The sequence below is a fragment of the Procambarus clarkii genome, chromosome 46 (genome assembly GCF_040958095.1).
Source record: "Procambarus clarkii isolate CNS0578487 chromosome 46, FALCON_Pclarkii_2.0, whole genome shotgun sequence".
Taxonomy (NCBI): domain Eukaryota; kingdom Metazoa; phylum Arthropoda; class Malacostraca; order Decapoda; family Cambaridae; genus Procambarus; species Procambarus clarkii.
The window spans coordinates 31006137-31023131 of NC_091195.1; the positions used below are offsets into that span (position 1 = coordinate 31006137).

Sequence of the window (16995 nt, forward strand, 5' to 3'; positions counted from 1 at the left end):
TATACGTGGTACTGTTGAATGTCGTAGAGTTGTGGGTATCTGTAGTAGTGTTTTGTGTGGTTATCTTGAGGTTATCTTGAGATGATTTCGAAGCTTTTTAGTGTCCCCGCGGTCCGGTCCTCGACCAGGCCTCCACCCCCAAGAAGCAGCCCATGACAGCTGACTAACACCCAGGTACCTATTTTACTGCTAGGTAACAGGGGTATAGGGTGATAGAAACTCCGCCCATTGTTTCTCGCCGGCGCCCGGGATCAAACCCGGGACCACAGGATCACAAGTCCAGAGTGATGTCCGCTCGGCCGACCGGCTCCCCAGTGGTAGTGTTGCTATTATCTTTGGTTGTGTTGTATATTTGTAGTGTTGTATGTGGTGGTGTTGTTGGTAACTGTTGAACCTACAGATTCCAACAATGTTGACATCTGCGACACCTGTGGCACCTGTGGCACCTCCACATACAATACTACCACAGATCCCAACAACACCACCACATACAACACCACCACATACAACACCACCACATACAACACCACCACGTACATCACCACCACATACAACACCACCACATACAACACCACCATATACAACACCACAACATACAACATCACCACATACAACACCACCACATACAACACCACCATATACAACACCACAACATACAACATCACCACATACAACACCACCACATACAACACCACCACATACAACACCACCACATACAACACCACCACATACAACACCACCACATACAACATCACCACATACAACACCACCACATACAACACCACCACATACAACACCACCACATACAACATCACCACATACAACACCACCACATACAACATCACCACATACAACACCACCACATACAACATCACCACATACAACACCACCACATACAACATCACCACATACAACACCACCACATACAACATCACCACATACAACACCACCACATACAACATCACCACATACAACACTAAAAATTTATCTCTCAGATTCGGACAGTACAGCCAAATTCAGCACTATCACAGACACCAACTTCACCACCATATACAACATGACACTATTGTCGCAGATACCAACACCAAATTCGTCAATACCACAGATAGAAACACCAAGTTCATCAATACTTCAGATACCAACACCAAATTCGTCAATACCACAGATAGAAACACCAAGTTCATCAATACTTCAGATACCAACACCAAATTCATCCCTAATTCAGATACCTACACCAAATTCATCACTTCTACAGATATTAACCCCAAATTCATCACTACAGATACTAACACCAAATTCATCACTACTACAGATATCAACCTGGGTCGCCCCAGGTGCTTGGGACGACCCAATTCCCGGGGCAACCAGGTACATGGGTCGGCCCAATACCCAGGGAAACCCGGTCCTTGTTTTGACCCAATACCTGAGTCAACCAGGTGTTTGGGTTGATCCAGCCCCAGGGGCCACCAGGTCGCTTGGGTCTACCCAATACCCAGGGAAATACATATAAATGCTATACTCTTCCTATGAATACTTAATTTGGGGTTTTAGCTTTAATTTTTCGGACTATAAAGAGAATAGTACAAAATTTTACTGTCTAATTGTCTTTTACGTCTATGTATGTACGATGGTGCATATAGTTGAAAAAATATTATTTAAACAGGAGGATGGATTGACCGCACATACCATCAACACCACCACATACAGCACTACCACAGGTACCAACAACACCACCACATACAGCACTACCACAGATCATAACAACACCACCACATACAGCACTACCACAGATCCCAACAACACCACCACAGGTACCAAAACATCACACACAACACTTCCACAGATTCCAATAAGACTACCGCAAAGAACACTACCAGAGATACCAACAACACCACTACATGCAACACAATCACAGATACCCGCAACACCCCCACATACACACAGTCACATGTACCAACCACATCATATTCAACATTACCAGAGAATCCATCAACTCCACTACACACAACACTATCACAGATACTAACAACACTAAAAGATACCACACTACCCCAGATACCAACAGCATCACATTCAATTCTACCACAAATATCAACACCACCATCACATACAACACTATCACTATCAGAAACACCACAATCACCACTCTGAATGACTCTGTATATCATTTTACTACAAGCTATATATAATGATCGTAGATTTTGCTGCAAAAGTGTATGACACAGCCGTGTATGAACTTGAAAGTTCTCTCCCTTCTGCAGGTGTGGGTGTGGAGAATCTTCTGAGAGGACTTGACCGTGAGGGCGTCACCACCAACAACCTCTTAGTGGAGGTCACAGACTATCTTTCCCTGGAAGAAAATCATCGCCTAAGACGTCTGGCTCGAAGGTTCGGAATTCTGGGTTTTCAAGTCTCTTGGACTGGAAGAAGAACCGACTAACTCACGAAAACACTCGTCCAATACTTTAGACCTCTTGGAGCTGAATGTTAGTGTCTGCTGTTACAAAACTGACTCTGTAATTATGTCTTAAATGAGTTGTAAGAAGTTAGAAGTTTGAATGAATTTCAACGTATTTTCTACATTAATGATTTGTAAATTCCTGGTGGTGCAAATATGCTCTTTCAGTGCTCTAGACCTCTGACCTGCAATCATTGAAATTATAATATTTCTTCCTCGTCATGCTTAGATACCCACGATTTTCAAACTTTCCAACATCTACTGTAAATTATATTGGTGATACACTCTTGACTGAGATAGATGAAAGTTAACATTAGAGAATCATGTAGTCATGATGTATATATATATGTTTTCTCTCAATCAGTATCAGGAAGATTAAATTGAAAGAAAACTTCGCCAAGTTTCTTTAATATATTCAAGAGGAAATGGTTCTTAGCGCCACTGAACTTCAATTATATATGGGATAATTTGATCTAAATAAGATATTCCAGCTATACTAGGCTCGTTGGGATGTTGAATCAGTACTTAAGTATTTCAATAACACGAACACGGATCAGGTCAAGAGTGCACAGTTACAGATGTTTAAAGCAATGCCACAAAATCACAACACAACCACCTGCGGCAAAGATTCAAGGAATCTTGGGCGCAGGTGGTTGTGTTGTGATATTGTGTCGACCAATATCCAGGGAAACTAGGTGCTTGGATCGACTCAATACCCTGGGCTACCAGGTGCTTGGGTCGACCAGTACCCAGGGTAACCAGGTGCTTGGGTCGACCCAGTACCCAGAGCAACCAGGTGCTTGGGTCGATACAGTACCCAGGACAACCAGGTGCTTGGGTCGACTCAGTACCCAGGACAACCAGGTGCTTGGGTCAACACAGTACCCAGGGTAACCAAGTGCTTGGGTCGACACAGTACCCAGGGCAACCAGGTACTTGGGTCAACACAGTACCCAGGGTAACCAGGTGCTTGGGTCGACACAGTACTCAGGACAACCAGGTGCTTGGGTCGACACAGTACTCAGGAGAACCAGGTGCTTGGGTCGACACAGTACTCAGGACAACCAGGTGCTTGGATCGACACAGTACCCAGGGTAACCAGGTGCTTGGGTCGACACAGTACTCAGGACAACCAGGTGCTTGGGTCGACACAGTACCTAGGACAACCAGGTGCTTGGATTGATACAGTACCGAGAGCAACCAGGTGCTTGACTGGGTGCAGGTGGGAGGTGTCTTCGTGTTGGATGTTCAGTTACCTGCACTTCTTTTATTGGTCTTTTTTTACTTTTGTTGAGGTATAATATGGTACGTGTTGGGTAATATGCGGCTGGGTCAACACTAGTTATAACTTCTTTCCTAGTTGTGGTTGACTTGATTGTATTTATGGTGTATGCATAACTTGTTGCTTGAAGATCCTTTGGGTTTACCATGTATTCCGGGTTTATGTCTACTCAATACTGTTACTGTTCAGTGGGATGTGACATTGTTATTGATCATTTCCAACTGTGAAAGTTCAGGTAGTGATGATTTTGGATTCTGTCCCTCCAGGAGTAGGGTTGGGGGGGGGAGAGTCAAGGCATATTTTAAATATAATGTGTTAAGACTTGTCATGTATAACTTTGTATCATGCTATGTATATACTAATGTGTTACGCTTTGTACTTGAGGACTTGGATTGTCCCTGTATAAATGTATAGTTAGTATGCAGATATTCTTGTTTGAGAACCAATGTTTAAATGGAGTCATTTGAGGATATATTGTGTTGATTCAATTATTCTTTATCGTGCTATTTCTACATGGTCTGTTTTACATTTTATCCCTGACTGTACGACTGCATTTGAGTAAGGTGAGGATCAATGAATCACATTTGTCTTTCATTGCTACTTTTTAATGTATATACTCAATTATTAAGGGAGAAAAAATATATTTGTTCATGTAGTTATACCTGTAATGCTGTGCATAGTTTACCCCATGTACTGAGTTGTTTTTAGGAATCTGGATAATTGTCAGTTTGATAGCATGTGAATTCCTTGTCATTGCTTCCTATTGTCAGCCATTGGGCTAATGTCACGGACAATGTTTGTTAATATTCTGTGTAGGTGGTGCTGTGATTGTTCGCCTTCCAATAACGACAACAGTTCTTTTTTTTTTTTACAACCAGGGAGACTTCCGTCATTTTTTGTGCATGCTATGAGTTGAGCATCAATTTGGGAATTTTGGATTACACATCTTCCTGTAATTGATTGTAAATAGTTCTTACTTTGAATTTGATGATGTGGATTGTGCCTTTATATCGTTCGGGCCCCATTTGGTTATTGACGAAACACCGGGTTTCATGGGTTTTCTTTGAACTGTTTTGTCTAAACTGTAAAAGGAATATTACTGTCCCTGTACGTGCAACTTTTTTTTTTGTAGTGTAAGGCAATTTGATTTATAACTATCTTATTGCATATGCATTATTTTCTTTTACAAATAAAAATATAAAAAAATTTTTTTTTAGCCATTCTTAGAGCAAACGGTAAATTTGTAGTGAATGGTGGTGGTGCAGTGTCTTGAAGCAAAAATTAGTGACAGGAATATATTGATAAAAATAAGTTTTAGCAAAATTACTGTACAGTATTAACGTTGATTTGGTATGATGGTGGTAAGAAAATTTTGTTAATTATATTTCTAGATATTAAAGCATTAGGAACAGTTATGTGCTCAAGGCGGGCTACTTTGGTGAAATTGTTGACCAGACCACACACTAGAAATTGAAGGGACGACGACGTTTCGACACTTTGGCGAAACTGGCCGTACACTGAATGACAGACTTAAAGAACACAAGAGAAGTGTTAAGTCTGCAGACACTAACAATGCTCTCTTCTGCCATGTGAGGGATTCTAATCATCCCATTGATTGGTCTTCCTCCAAAATAATCTTTCCTGCCTCTACTCTACACAGACGCCGTCTTGTAGAATCGGCTCGTATAAACAATGTACCCAACATGAACTTGAGTCCTGGCTTTGTTGCTGTGGACTCTTCCCTTTCACAGTATATACTCAAATGCTCTAATCTTTCTAACAAACGTGACTTAACATAAGCTTTCCCCCTTCCATTTCTTTCTTTCTCTTTCCTTTTCTTTCTCTCTTCTCCCTTTTTCTGTTCATTGTCTTCTCCTACGCTCCCTTGCTATCCTCTTCTTTTTTCTATTACTTCTCCTTCGGTGGTCATAATAGGAGCTGCCTCGTATGGGCCAATAGGCCTGCTGCAGTTTCCATTACTACTATCCCCTACACCTGACTTTCCTCCTCAGCTCTCTCTTGCCTATTTATTGCCTGTCCCTACCTCCTCAACACAATCGACTTGAGAATGGTCCAGGACGGACCGAAACGTCGTCGTCCCTTCAATTTCTAGTGTGTGGTCTGGTCAACATACTTCAGCCACGTTATTGTGACTCATCGCCTGCATACTTTGGTGAAGAAATTAGCTTCTTCATGGTTTTACTTTTCGAATAATGCAAAGGTTGAGCAATTGTTTGCATAATTGGGAAGAGAGCTCCAGTCTGAATCAGGGTAGCGAAGGTACACAAATATTTTTCGTCTTTAGTCAGGTGGGAACACGAGCAAACGATTACGAACTTACGAATTGTTAGCAGACTGAAAGCTTTACCTTCTCATAGCTCATGGTTAGCTTTATTCACCAGTTTTCCCTTCAGCACGACTTACCAGTTGGTTAACAACCAGGTACCTAATTACTGCTAGGTGGACAGAAGTCAACAGATAGGAATGGGAAACCAGTCAGTGCTCTCTGGCCCAGATTTTTAAACCCCATTCAATATGGTTCGAGAGTGTGTTCCTACTTCACCAGTGATTGTTGTGTGGTGTTAAGAGGTTCTATTATATCCATCTAGCAAGAGTTTAAAAACATGATTGGTATTGAGGAAAAACTTTATAAGTGGAATAGCATAAGAAAATACGTGGAGTATTATCTTATGCTTATGGGATTTGAAAAGAGGGGTTGTGTGTCGTTTGAAGCAGAATTTGTTATTGTTAAGATAACTAATTTTTTCTGGGTAATGATGGGTTTGAGGAAGTTTGTGGTGATTAAACCCTCATGCACATATTATGTATGCTAAATTTGGATAAATAAGTGAGTAGTATAGGGCGAAGAGAGTAGAATGAGGGACATCTTATCTTATTTTTTAATATATGCCTACTGGTTTGGGGACTTTTTTGGTTATGTGATGTGTGTTCGTACTGAAAGAAAATCTTGTGTATGAACACTCCTAGGAAATTTATTTATCTTTTACTCTCGGTATTTACATTACTTGAAGGTCTGTTGGGTTAGATTTTAAAAATAAATGTAACAGGCTTTTCTATGTTGTGAGCTTGTTAGTTGACATTCATGAGGGGACATTTTCTTAACTTATGTTTTACAATATAATTTACGGCCAGAAACATTTAGTAATTCATTGATGTATATACGACACAAGAGATTAATTCTGTTATGACTACATAATGGTGTCTGTTATTGAGATATAATTCAGAGATCTAGATTTCAGGAGTATTGACGTTTAAATAGGTTATGGTGTTTTACGGTATGAAAGGCATTTTTAAAGCCAATGAAAATGACAATTCGAAACAAACTTGTCAAGGTCTTTGTTGATTTTCTAGTAATATAATGGTGCATTAACACTCTTTTTGGTATATGAAGCGAAACTGTCAAAACTTGTGTTGAATTTAAAAGATCTGAATATAGCTCTTCTCATATCATTTTCATAATACTGAAGGTTTGATGTTGGTCTAATTGTCCGTCATTTTTATTACCTCCAGTGTGCACTTTTTAAGTATAACATACCTGGTTGATGGGGTTCTGGGAGTTGTTCTACTCCCCAAGCTCGAGTTTAGTCCATTAGGCTGTTGCTTGCAGCAGCCCGCAGGCCCACATACACACAGCAGCCCAGTTGGTCCGTTACTCCTTGTCAGTGTTATAATCCCAGATCAAAAAATCGTGTCTCATGTATGTTAAAAAATCCCTGCTACATGAGCCACTTCCCGCCCAACAACGAGAGGGGTTTCAATATCATGGTAACCGGGTACACGTTGGTAACTCTACACTTAATGTTTTGAATGCCTATGCACCTACTGGCCTCCTCCAGTATACTGACCTACCTAGTTTTGCACATACTGATTCTACAATATTAATTGGGGATTTAAATGCTAAACACAAACAATTAGGGGATCAACTCACAAACACCAACGGGAGAAGATTGTTGGCACTTCTCGATGCATATGATGATGTTCAAATTATCAGTAAGAATCAACCAACGCAAATATATGGAGGAGTTCTAGATAGGTGCATTGGTTTTAACCTGTCATACACAACTCATGAGACTGATATTATGAATGACTTAATGTCTGACCATTTAGCCATAACAGCTAACATACACGTGGCTAATGTTGACCTACCTGGCACTAAGCTGAGTAGACGCAGGCTAACAGTAAGGAAAGAGCAAGAAAAATTCTTTATAGACAGCATAGAACATTGGTATAACAATTATGAGCCTGAGAATGTACAACAGTTTTATGATGACCTCATAAATAATACCTATGAGGCCATCAAAAATAGTGACTCACACCAAACAAAAAGAAGTACTGGTAAACAGGTCAGACACAACCAGTACTATGATGATGCTAAACTGAAAGAGCTTAAATCAATTGCTAGACAGACAGGCAAAGCATATAAGAGCCTTAGAACTCCTCAAATGTTAAAACTGTTTCAGGCCGCGCTTGCAGCGGCAAGGGAGAGAATGACTGAACTGAGACAAAATGAATGGGAGGGTTTTGTTAGTGGACTTAACCTGCATACTCCCCTGGGCAAAGCCTGGAAAGGCATAAACAAAATTATTGGTAAAAATAGACAGGTTTCACACCCAAACCCGCTACAGAAAGCCAATCAGTTAATTGCAAAATGGGCTCAGGTTTCCAGCTTTGGAATGTTACCAGCTAGCACTAGGGAGAAATTGCGGGAGAGGTCCACAGACAGAAATTCTCTCATAAATTTCATGTTGAGCAAGCAACATGATGAATGTGATGTTCCATATACAGATTATGAATTGGATGCAGCCCTCTCCAGGGGGCAGTAACACTGCTCCTTGTGAGGACGGTACCACCTATGATATTCTAAGACTACTACATCGTGTACCCGGTAACCCATTATTAGAATTGTTTAATGCCAGTTATGTCACTGGGCAGTTGCCAGTATCATGGACCACCAGTCTTAGGGTACCTGTACCAAAGCCTGGCCAACCTGATGCTTTCCGTCCCAACTCACTGACCAGTTACATGTGCAAAACCTTTGAGAGAATGGTGCTTAATAGATTATTGTATAGAGCTAAAGAGCACATGTCACCTGATATCAATGGTTTCACACATGGTAAAAGTGTACAGAACTGTATCACAACCTTTCTTACTGTTCATGGAGATAAAAGGCACAAGTACACAACATTTCTTGATTTAAAAAATGCCTTTGATATTGCTAATTGGGAAGTGATTATGTATGAATTAGCGAGAATGGATATAGGGGGACATTTATTACAATGGATACGAGGCTATCTTACCAACCGGAAGTCCTCTGCACTGTTCCAAGGCTACAAGAGTGAAACTAAAGTAATGCAACTAGGTACCCCACAAGGAGGAGTACTTAGCCCTACCTTGTTTAATGTTCTAATTAATGCTTTACTAAAATCAATCCCAACTAGTCCGGCAAACATCACTATCAGCTATGCAGATGACATCCTTGTGCATACTAAAACCCACCGCGAAATGCAAACAGTCTTAAATTGTATACATACAGGTTGTGAGAGCCTTGGTCTTGTAATCAACGCTGCTAAAACTTAGGTATTTAACAGACAAATTGGCAACCACGAAAACTTAAGATAGATAACATACCAATAGACTATGTCTCTTCTTTCAAATACCTTGGTGTCTCTGTCCCTTGTATCTCAACTGCAGTCAATAAGTTACATCAACAATGTAGAGACAGACTCTACAGGCTCTCAGAACTGTAGTGGAGTACAGCCCGAAATATGGGGTTAATATTAGAATAGCAAGAATGATGTATTTAGCGTATATAAGGTCTCTGATAGACTATCATGCACCAGCTTTGGTCCTGCAGAATGGCAAAAGTATTGATAGACTGGAAAAAATGCAAAATGAAGCACTCAGAATTATACTTGGCTGTCCTATAACTACCAAAGTTCTCAACATGCGGAAAGAATTAAATATACTTAGCATTAGAGATAGAATATTTGAAATTAATCTTATGATGGGACTAAAGCTTCTGCGTGATAAAAAAACAACAGTGTGTCAGTTGCACTGTTAGAACACATACGAAATGGAACTAGCAAGTCTAAATGGATTCAAAGAACAGCCACTCATATTAAAATGATGGGACTGCACGATGTATATACAGATGAAAGAGTACAGCACTTCCACCCTGGCAGATAGTACCTTTTGACATCCTGACCCCTGCATACCCCACCAAGAAACTAATCACAAACAACCCTCATGCTCAGCTTGCTGCTAAATTAAGCACCATAGAACACATTCACAATATACAAGCTGAAAACAACATTGCACAGACCATATACACTGACGGATCACTCAATACAGCTACAGGGAGGGCAGGAAGTGCTGTTATTGCTCATCAGCCCGAAGGCAGCACAATTCAAAGACATATCTGAACTAGTAACTGGGCGTCCACAATGCAAGCCGAGTTGGTAGTGATACTGGTAGCACTCGAAATTATTGACAACACTGAAGTAGACAGCTTAATTATTTGTGACTCCCTTTCCTCACTATGAGCAATAAACAGTTTGCAATCAAGTAATAACGTGCTTGTCTTGGAAGCTAGACGTAGATATATAAAAATACTTAGCAAGAGGGTAAATATAAAAATGTTGTAGATTCCTTCTCACATTGGCATGCAGGAACAAGACAAAGTTGACGCCCTTGCTAAGGCTGCAGTAAATAAAGAGAGTATTGAACGGAATCTTGAGTTATCAAATAGGTCCCTTAAAAGTGTCATTAGACGAGAACTCCTGGATGAATTTGAAGAAAGTAGAACTGTGCAAACTGGAACTAGCAGGTCCATTGTTCATCACAATGAAATGTGTGAAGTAAAACATGTGTATGGGGCAAGTAACAAAGTTAGTAGATTTACAGATGTTGTCACAGCTCGTATAAGACTTGGCTACAAGTATCTCTGGCAGTTCGGCTTGTATAGGGATCTAGATGAAGTAAAGTGTAAAGTGTGTGGACAAAGAGAGGGACACACACTCGAACACTATATCTTGGATTGTAGTAAAATTGAGCCTTTTAGAGATAAATCTAAGCTCACTCTGTATGATATGGCAACCTATCTTATTACCATGGATAAATTACCTGAAATCCTTGCACTGTATCCACATTTCGCTTCCAGTAGATGAACGACATATGAGATTCAGAAACAAGTAGTGTATTGTGAGGACTAATTATAAACAGAAGCTCTCCTATGACTCTGTAATATCCCCATTGGTCAAACTATTATGTATTAGCGATAAGACCTACCATTAATGTATGATGACTTACTGTAAATATGTAGCTCTTGTAATTGCACTTTCTCTGTAACTAGCTGACATTGTAACTATAAGGTGTGAAGGATAGATGAAATTGTTTATGTAATAATCTAAGATGAGGTCTGATAAAGACCTTTTGTGCCCTCTGTAATGCTTTTGCGCTACCGCTCACAGGATGAGTATGGGGTGCACAATAAACTAGCTGCCTTCGACGGGAACAATCAATCAAATCCTTGGAGGAAACTATCTAGTTTCCTCTTGAAGATATCCACTGTTGTTCCGGCAATATTTCTTATACGCACTGGGAGTATGTTGAACAACCATGGACCTCTGATGTTTATACAGTTCTCTCTAATTGTGCCTATGGCACCTGTGCTCTTCACTGGTTCTATTCTGCATTTTCTTCCAAACCGTTCACTCCAGTATGTTGTTATTTTACTGTGTAGATTTGGGACCCGCCCCTCCAATATTTTCCACGTGTATATTATTTGATATCTCTCCCGTCGTCTTTCTAGCGAGTACATTCGGAGAGCTTTGAGACGATCCCAGCAATTTAGATGCTTTATCTCGTTTATGTATCCCGTATATGTTCTCTGTACTCCCTCTATTTCAGCAATCTCTCCTGCTGAGTGAGTACTGAGAAGTACTCAAGACGAGACACCACAAGTGATTTGAAGAGTACAACCATTGTGATGGGATCCCTGGATTTGAAAGTTCTTGTAATCCATCTTATCATTTTCCTGGCTGCCGCAATATTTGCTTGGTTATGTTCTCTAAAATTTAGGTCGTCAGGCATCATTATTCCCAAATCCCTTACATGTTGCCGTCCTACTAAGGGCAAATTTGATTGTGTTTTGTACCCTGTATTATGTTTAAGGTTCTCATTTTTACCGTATCTGAGTACCTGGAATTTATCGCTGTTAAACATCATGTTATTTTCTGCTGCCCAGTCGAAAACTTTAATAATATCTGTTTGTAGTTTTTCAATATCTTCAGCATAGGTAATTTTCATGCTGATCTTTGTGTCATCTGCAAAGGATGATACGAAGCTGTGCCTTGTATTTGAGTCTATATCTGATATGAGAATAAGGAAAAGCAGTGGTGCAAGGACTGTACTGAGGTACTGAGCTTTTAACTGTGCTTGGGCTCGATTTTATATGGTTGACTGTTACTCTTTGTGTTCTGTTCGACAGAAAACTGAGTATCCGGCGTCCTACTTTACCAGTTATTCCCATTGACCTCATTTTGTGTGCTATCACTCTCCATGGTCACATTTATCGAATGCCTTTGCGAAATCCGTGTATACCACATCTGCATTCTGTTTTTCTTCTAATGCCTCAGTGATTTTGTCGTAATGGTCAAGTAGCTGTGAGAGGCATGATCTTCCTGCTCTAAATCCATGTTGGTCTGGATTGTGGAGGTCATTGGTCTCTATAAAACTAGTGACCTGACTCCTGATCACTCTCTCAAATACTTTTATTATGTGGGACGTTAGTGCAACTGGTCTATAATTCTTTGCCAATGCTTTGATACCTTCCTTGTGTAGAGGTGCTATGTCTGCTGCTTTCAGAGCATCTGGTATCTCCCCCGTGTCCAAGCTCTTCCTCCACACTATACTGGGTGCCTGTGCTACTGGCACTTTGCATTTCTTTATAAATATTGAATTTCATGAGTCTGGACCCGGGGCTGAGTGCATGGGCATATTGTCAATTTCTCTTTCAAAATCTGCCACGCTCGTGTTGATATCAGTTATATTTACAGGGGTTTGAATATCACCCATAAAAAAGTTGTCCGGATCCTCCACTTTCATGCTTTGTATCGGGGTGCTAAACATGTCCTCATACTGCTTTTTTAGGATTTCACTAATTTCTTTGTCATCCTCAGTATATGAACCTTCCCTAGGTACGAATAGGTCCAATACTGGCAGTGATTTTTGCTTTTGATTTAGAATATGTGAAGAAATATTTTGGGTTTTTCTTTATTTCTTGAATTGCTTTCTGTTCTAGTTGCCTTTCTTCAATCCAATATGAATGCTTCAGCCTCTGTTCGAGTTCTTCAATCTCCGTTTAAATTATTCCTTCTTTGTATGAAAAGTCGTGTTTGTTTCAGCATTTCCGTTAATTTTTTTCTTCTTTTGCAGTCTCGTCCGCGTTCTCTTTCTACGTTGAACCTCTTTCTGGCGTTCCTCAAAGGAACATGTTTTAGACAGACTTCATAGGCTTCAGAAGTCAGTTTTTCTATTCCTTGTGTAGGATTTTTATTACTTAGAACATTTTCCCATTGAAAGGTTGTAAGTTCCCTGTTTATTTTCTCCCAGTCTATCCTTTTATTTTTAAAATTGAATTTATTGAATAGCCCTTCTCGCTTGTTATTTCTCTTGGGCCTACTACCGTTATTAATGTTAGTTTGCACTTCAATAAGCTTGTGGTCCGAGTACGTAGTGTCTGAGAGAGTAATGTCTCCGATTAGCTCATCATTGTTCGTGAATATCAGGTCCAGCATGTTCTCGTTCCTAGTCGGTTCAGTTATCTGCTGACTGAGCGAGAATTTGTCACAGAATCTCAGTAGTTCTCTGACCTGTGATGGGCTTTTCCAGGTTGATTTCCTGTTATAATGTTATTGTTTACTACTCTCCATTGTAAATGGGGTAGATTGAAGTCTCCAAGGAAGATAATATCTGGTACTGGGTTTGCCAGGTTATGAAGGATATTCTCTATTTTGTGGATCTGTTCAGTGAATCCCTCAACTGTTGCATCTGGCGGTTTGTATATTAGAATAATAATTAGATTTATATTCTTTACCTTGATTCCAAGTACCTCTACCACCTCATTTGTCGAGTTCAGGAGCTCTGTGCATCCCAGCTCCTCTTTAATATACAGACCTACTCCTCCACTTGACCTAATTGCTCTGTCACATCCAAATAAATTATAATTTGGGATCCAGATTTCACTATCTATGTGGCCTTTTGTGTGGCTTTCTGTAAAATTCACTAAATATTTATTTCTATTCTATTAGAAGGCCATTTACGAACTTAATTTTATTTCTTGACTTTGATTTTAGACCTTGTATGTTTGCAAATATGAATGATTTCCCATAATGCATGTCACTTCTTGTGGGCTTTGGTAGTTCTCCCCCCTCTCAACCCATGTCCAGGGTGTGTTGTTTTGGTAGTGATTCGTCCAATTATGGTAGTAGTGCGGTTGTTGTGTGGTGTAGTACCTGTGTGCTTGTTGATGACTTGTATTCCAGTCTTATGGGTATCTCCCTTCCCCCTCCGTAATCCTAACAAAAAAAGGTTTGTTACTAAACCTAACAGAAAAGGTTTGTTACTAAAGAAATCAGTTGAAGTAGAGAACAGTAGCTGGCACATGTATATGAACAGCATTTTCTTATGTTATGGCTTGTATTTCAGTAGATCATTTCATAAGGCGAACTTGAACTTTTACTGACTTAATAATATATTGTCTAGAGGAGGCAGATTTTGATTTCTTAAATTATGTGTCAGTGTTTGGTGGAACCTTTCCAAGACACCTTGACTCTGGGGATGATAAGGACTGGAAAATTTATGTTTGATGTTATATTGGGAACAGAATTGTTGGAACTCAGCTGAGCGGAAGTTACTCCCGTTGTCCAACTGGATCACACGGGGCCGCCCAAACAAGATACAAAACTTCACAAGATGATTGATGTCAGTCTTAGTCCTAATATTACGTACAAAATACGCTTCTGGAAATCTTGTTGTGGCACAGATAATGGTAATTATATAAATATGACCGGACTTGGTCCGTGAAAGTGGTCCTACACAATCTATAACAATGTGGGAAAATGGTTCACTGGAGACAACAACTGGATGAAGGAAACTCTTGGAACTGTTTGGTTGAGTTTATCCCCTACTTGGCATGTTAGACATTAGCGACAATGCAGAGCAATATCTTTCTTGAGCTTCGGCAAGAAAAATGTCTGGTCACCTGAAAAATCATTCTATCCCCTGGATGATCACTTAACGGATCGTTTTGGGCAGCTTTGAGGACTTGTTCACGGTATGCTTTGGGGACGACAAGTTGAATAACACTCTCAGCCCTCTGAAGAGGAAGAAACCTTAGATCTCCATCTTCTCATCAGAAGCTGATCCTGGAGGAAAGATCCAACATTCTCTACCAAAGCATCCATCTTTGGAACGGCCCCAGAAAAACAAACAAACTGGGGTCAGCATTTTTCAGTTGGGACAATGGGCTTCAACATCAAATAAAGTAGGAGAGAGAGCAACAGGGAGGTCAACTTCTTGACTAGGCGTCACGTCCCCAACTGTACTAGGCTCATCCAAATGTGCTAGAAATGAGTTTGCCAAATCGACCTCCCAGTCGACCTTTGGAGGTTTTCCAGCCCTCCCTTCGTTACTAGTTGAACTGGAGACATCACTCTTAAGCTTAACACTCTGGGATCTGGTGACTGCACAGACCGGATACACAACAGGCGTTTCATCACTCACCTCTGAGGAAACTCTACCTAGTTCGGTGATCATTATAGGAAACTGACAATTCATCATCTTCCCAGCAAGATCATTCCCTAATAATACATCAACACCAGGAATAGGTAAAGTATCACTAACACCAACGGTACATAATCCAGGAGTATAGGGAGATTTAAGATGAACTTGAATAAGTGGTACAGGCTGCACTACTCCAATACCCTGAATTAATATTACCTCATCCAGATCAATCTTTTCAATCACAGACAACATACTGGAAGAAATCAAAGCTTGTGCAGCACCAGTATCCCTGAACATTACAATTGGTTCCCACTTTTCACCAACACAAATCATGTGACCATTAATCATAAAGGGCTCTAAATCGGCGAGCCACTGTTTCTGGCCTGGACACATATTCACAGAATCTGACTCACTTTGCCAACCCTATGGAACAATTAAGGCATTAGGTCTAAATTCTGGATATAACTTATAACAAAACCGAGTATATGTCCCTTTTTATGACAATGATCACATTTCTTACTACTGGTCGAACCTGTCGCACCAGTCTGAACTCTGTTAGGGTTACCTGAACCCTTCGGTTTGTTGACACTGTCTGCCCCGGCTGTAAGAGTAGACATAGTATAAGGCCTGGTCTGCCTCGGGTGTAAGGGTAGACATAGTAAAAGACCTGGTCTGCACCGGCTGTAAGTGCTAAGTCGAAAAGCCCCCCTCACTATTCTCTAACTCAGAAAACTCACCGAACTGCTGGCTGCTAATACCTAGGATCGCAAGTAGAACGACATGCAGAGACAAATGACAATATAATGGCATCTGGCATATTTACTTCAACAAAGAGAAAGGATTATTTTGGATCAGTTTTATCAGAGAATTACAGAATATTACCAGAATATCAATCCCTATCTCGGACAGGCCCCCCCCCCATTCACTTGTGTCACGATCCACAATAAGACTTGTGGAATAGAACTTTCCTTCAATAATCAATGAGCCACCTGGCCTCATAATTCAATGTAAATAGGTCTAGGGTAAAGAGAAAGTCTAAGTAAAATCCACCTGTTTACTAGGGTGAAGTTATCTACGTGACATCGCTTCTTATATACATAAATCTCTATGCTTACTCACAATCAAATAACATTAAAGTGAATCAGCACAAAGCACAAGTCATAGTAGCTCGGTGAACTCTCACTTCTTGAGATCTTGACGTTATCTTGAGATGATTTCGGGGCTTTTTTTTTTTTAGTGTTTCCGCGGCCGGTCCTCGACCAGGCCTCCACCCCCAGGAAGCAGCCCGTGACAGCTGACTAACACCCTGGTACCTATTTTACTGCTAGGTAACAGGGGCATAGGGTGAAAGAAACTCTGCCCATTGTTTCTCGCCGGCGCCTGGGATCGAACCCAGGACCACAGGATCACAAGTACAGCGTGCTGTCCGCTTGGCCGACCGGCTCCCCCA

The 16995-nt window shown here is 40.5% G+C and overlaps 1 protein-coding gene across 2 annotated transcripts in view; it reads left to right on the forward strand.

The window, feature by feature from the left end:
- LOC123748555 (uncharacterized) overlaps nucleotides 1-4166 on the forward strand; it is a 42944-nt gene extending 38778 nt beyond the window's left edge. For both annotated transcript variants that reach the window (XR_011222203.1, XM_045730724.2), the window contains exon 3: nucleotides 2262-4166. Coding sequence is in view for 1 of the 2 variants with exons in the window: in XM_045730724.2 (XP_045586680.2) it covers nucleotides 2262-2440 (179 nt within the window). In the remaining variant the exon portion in view is untranslated. The remainder of the gene's footprint in view (nucleotides 1-2261) is intronic.
- The last annotated feature ends 12829 nt before the right edge of the window (nucleotides 4167-16995 follow it).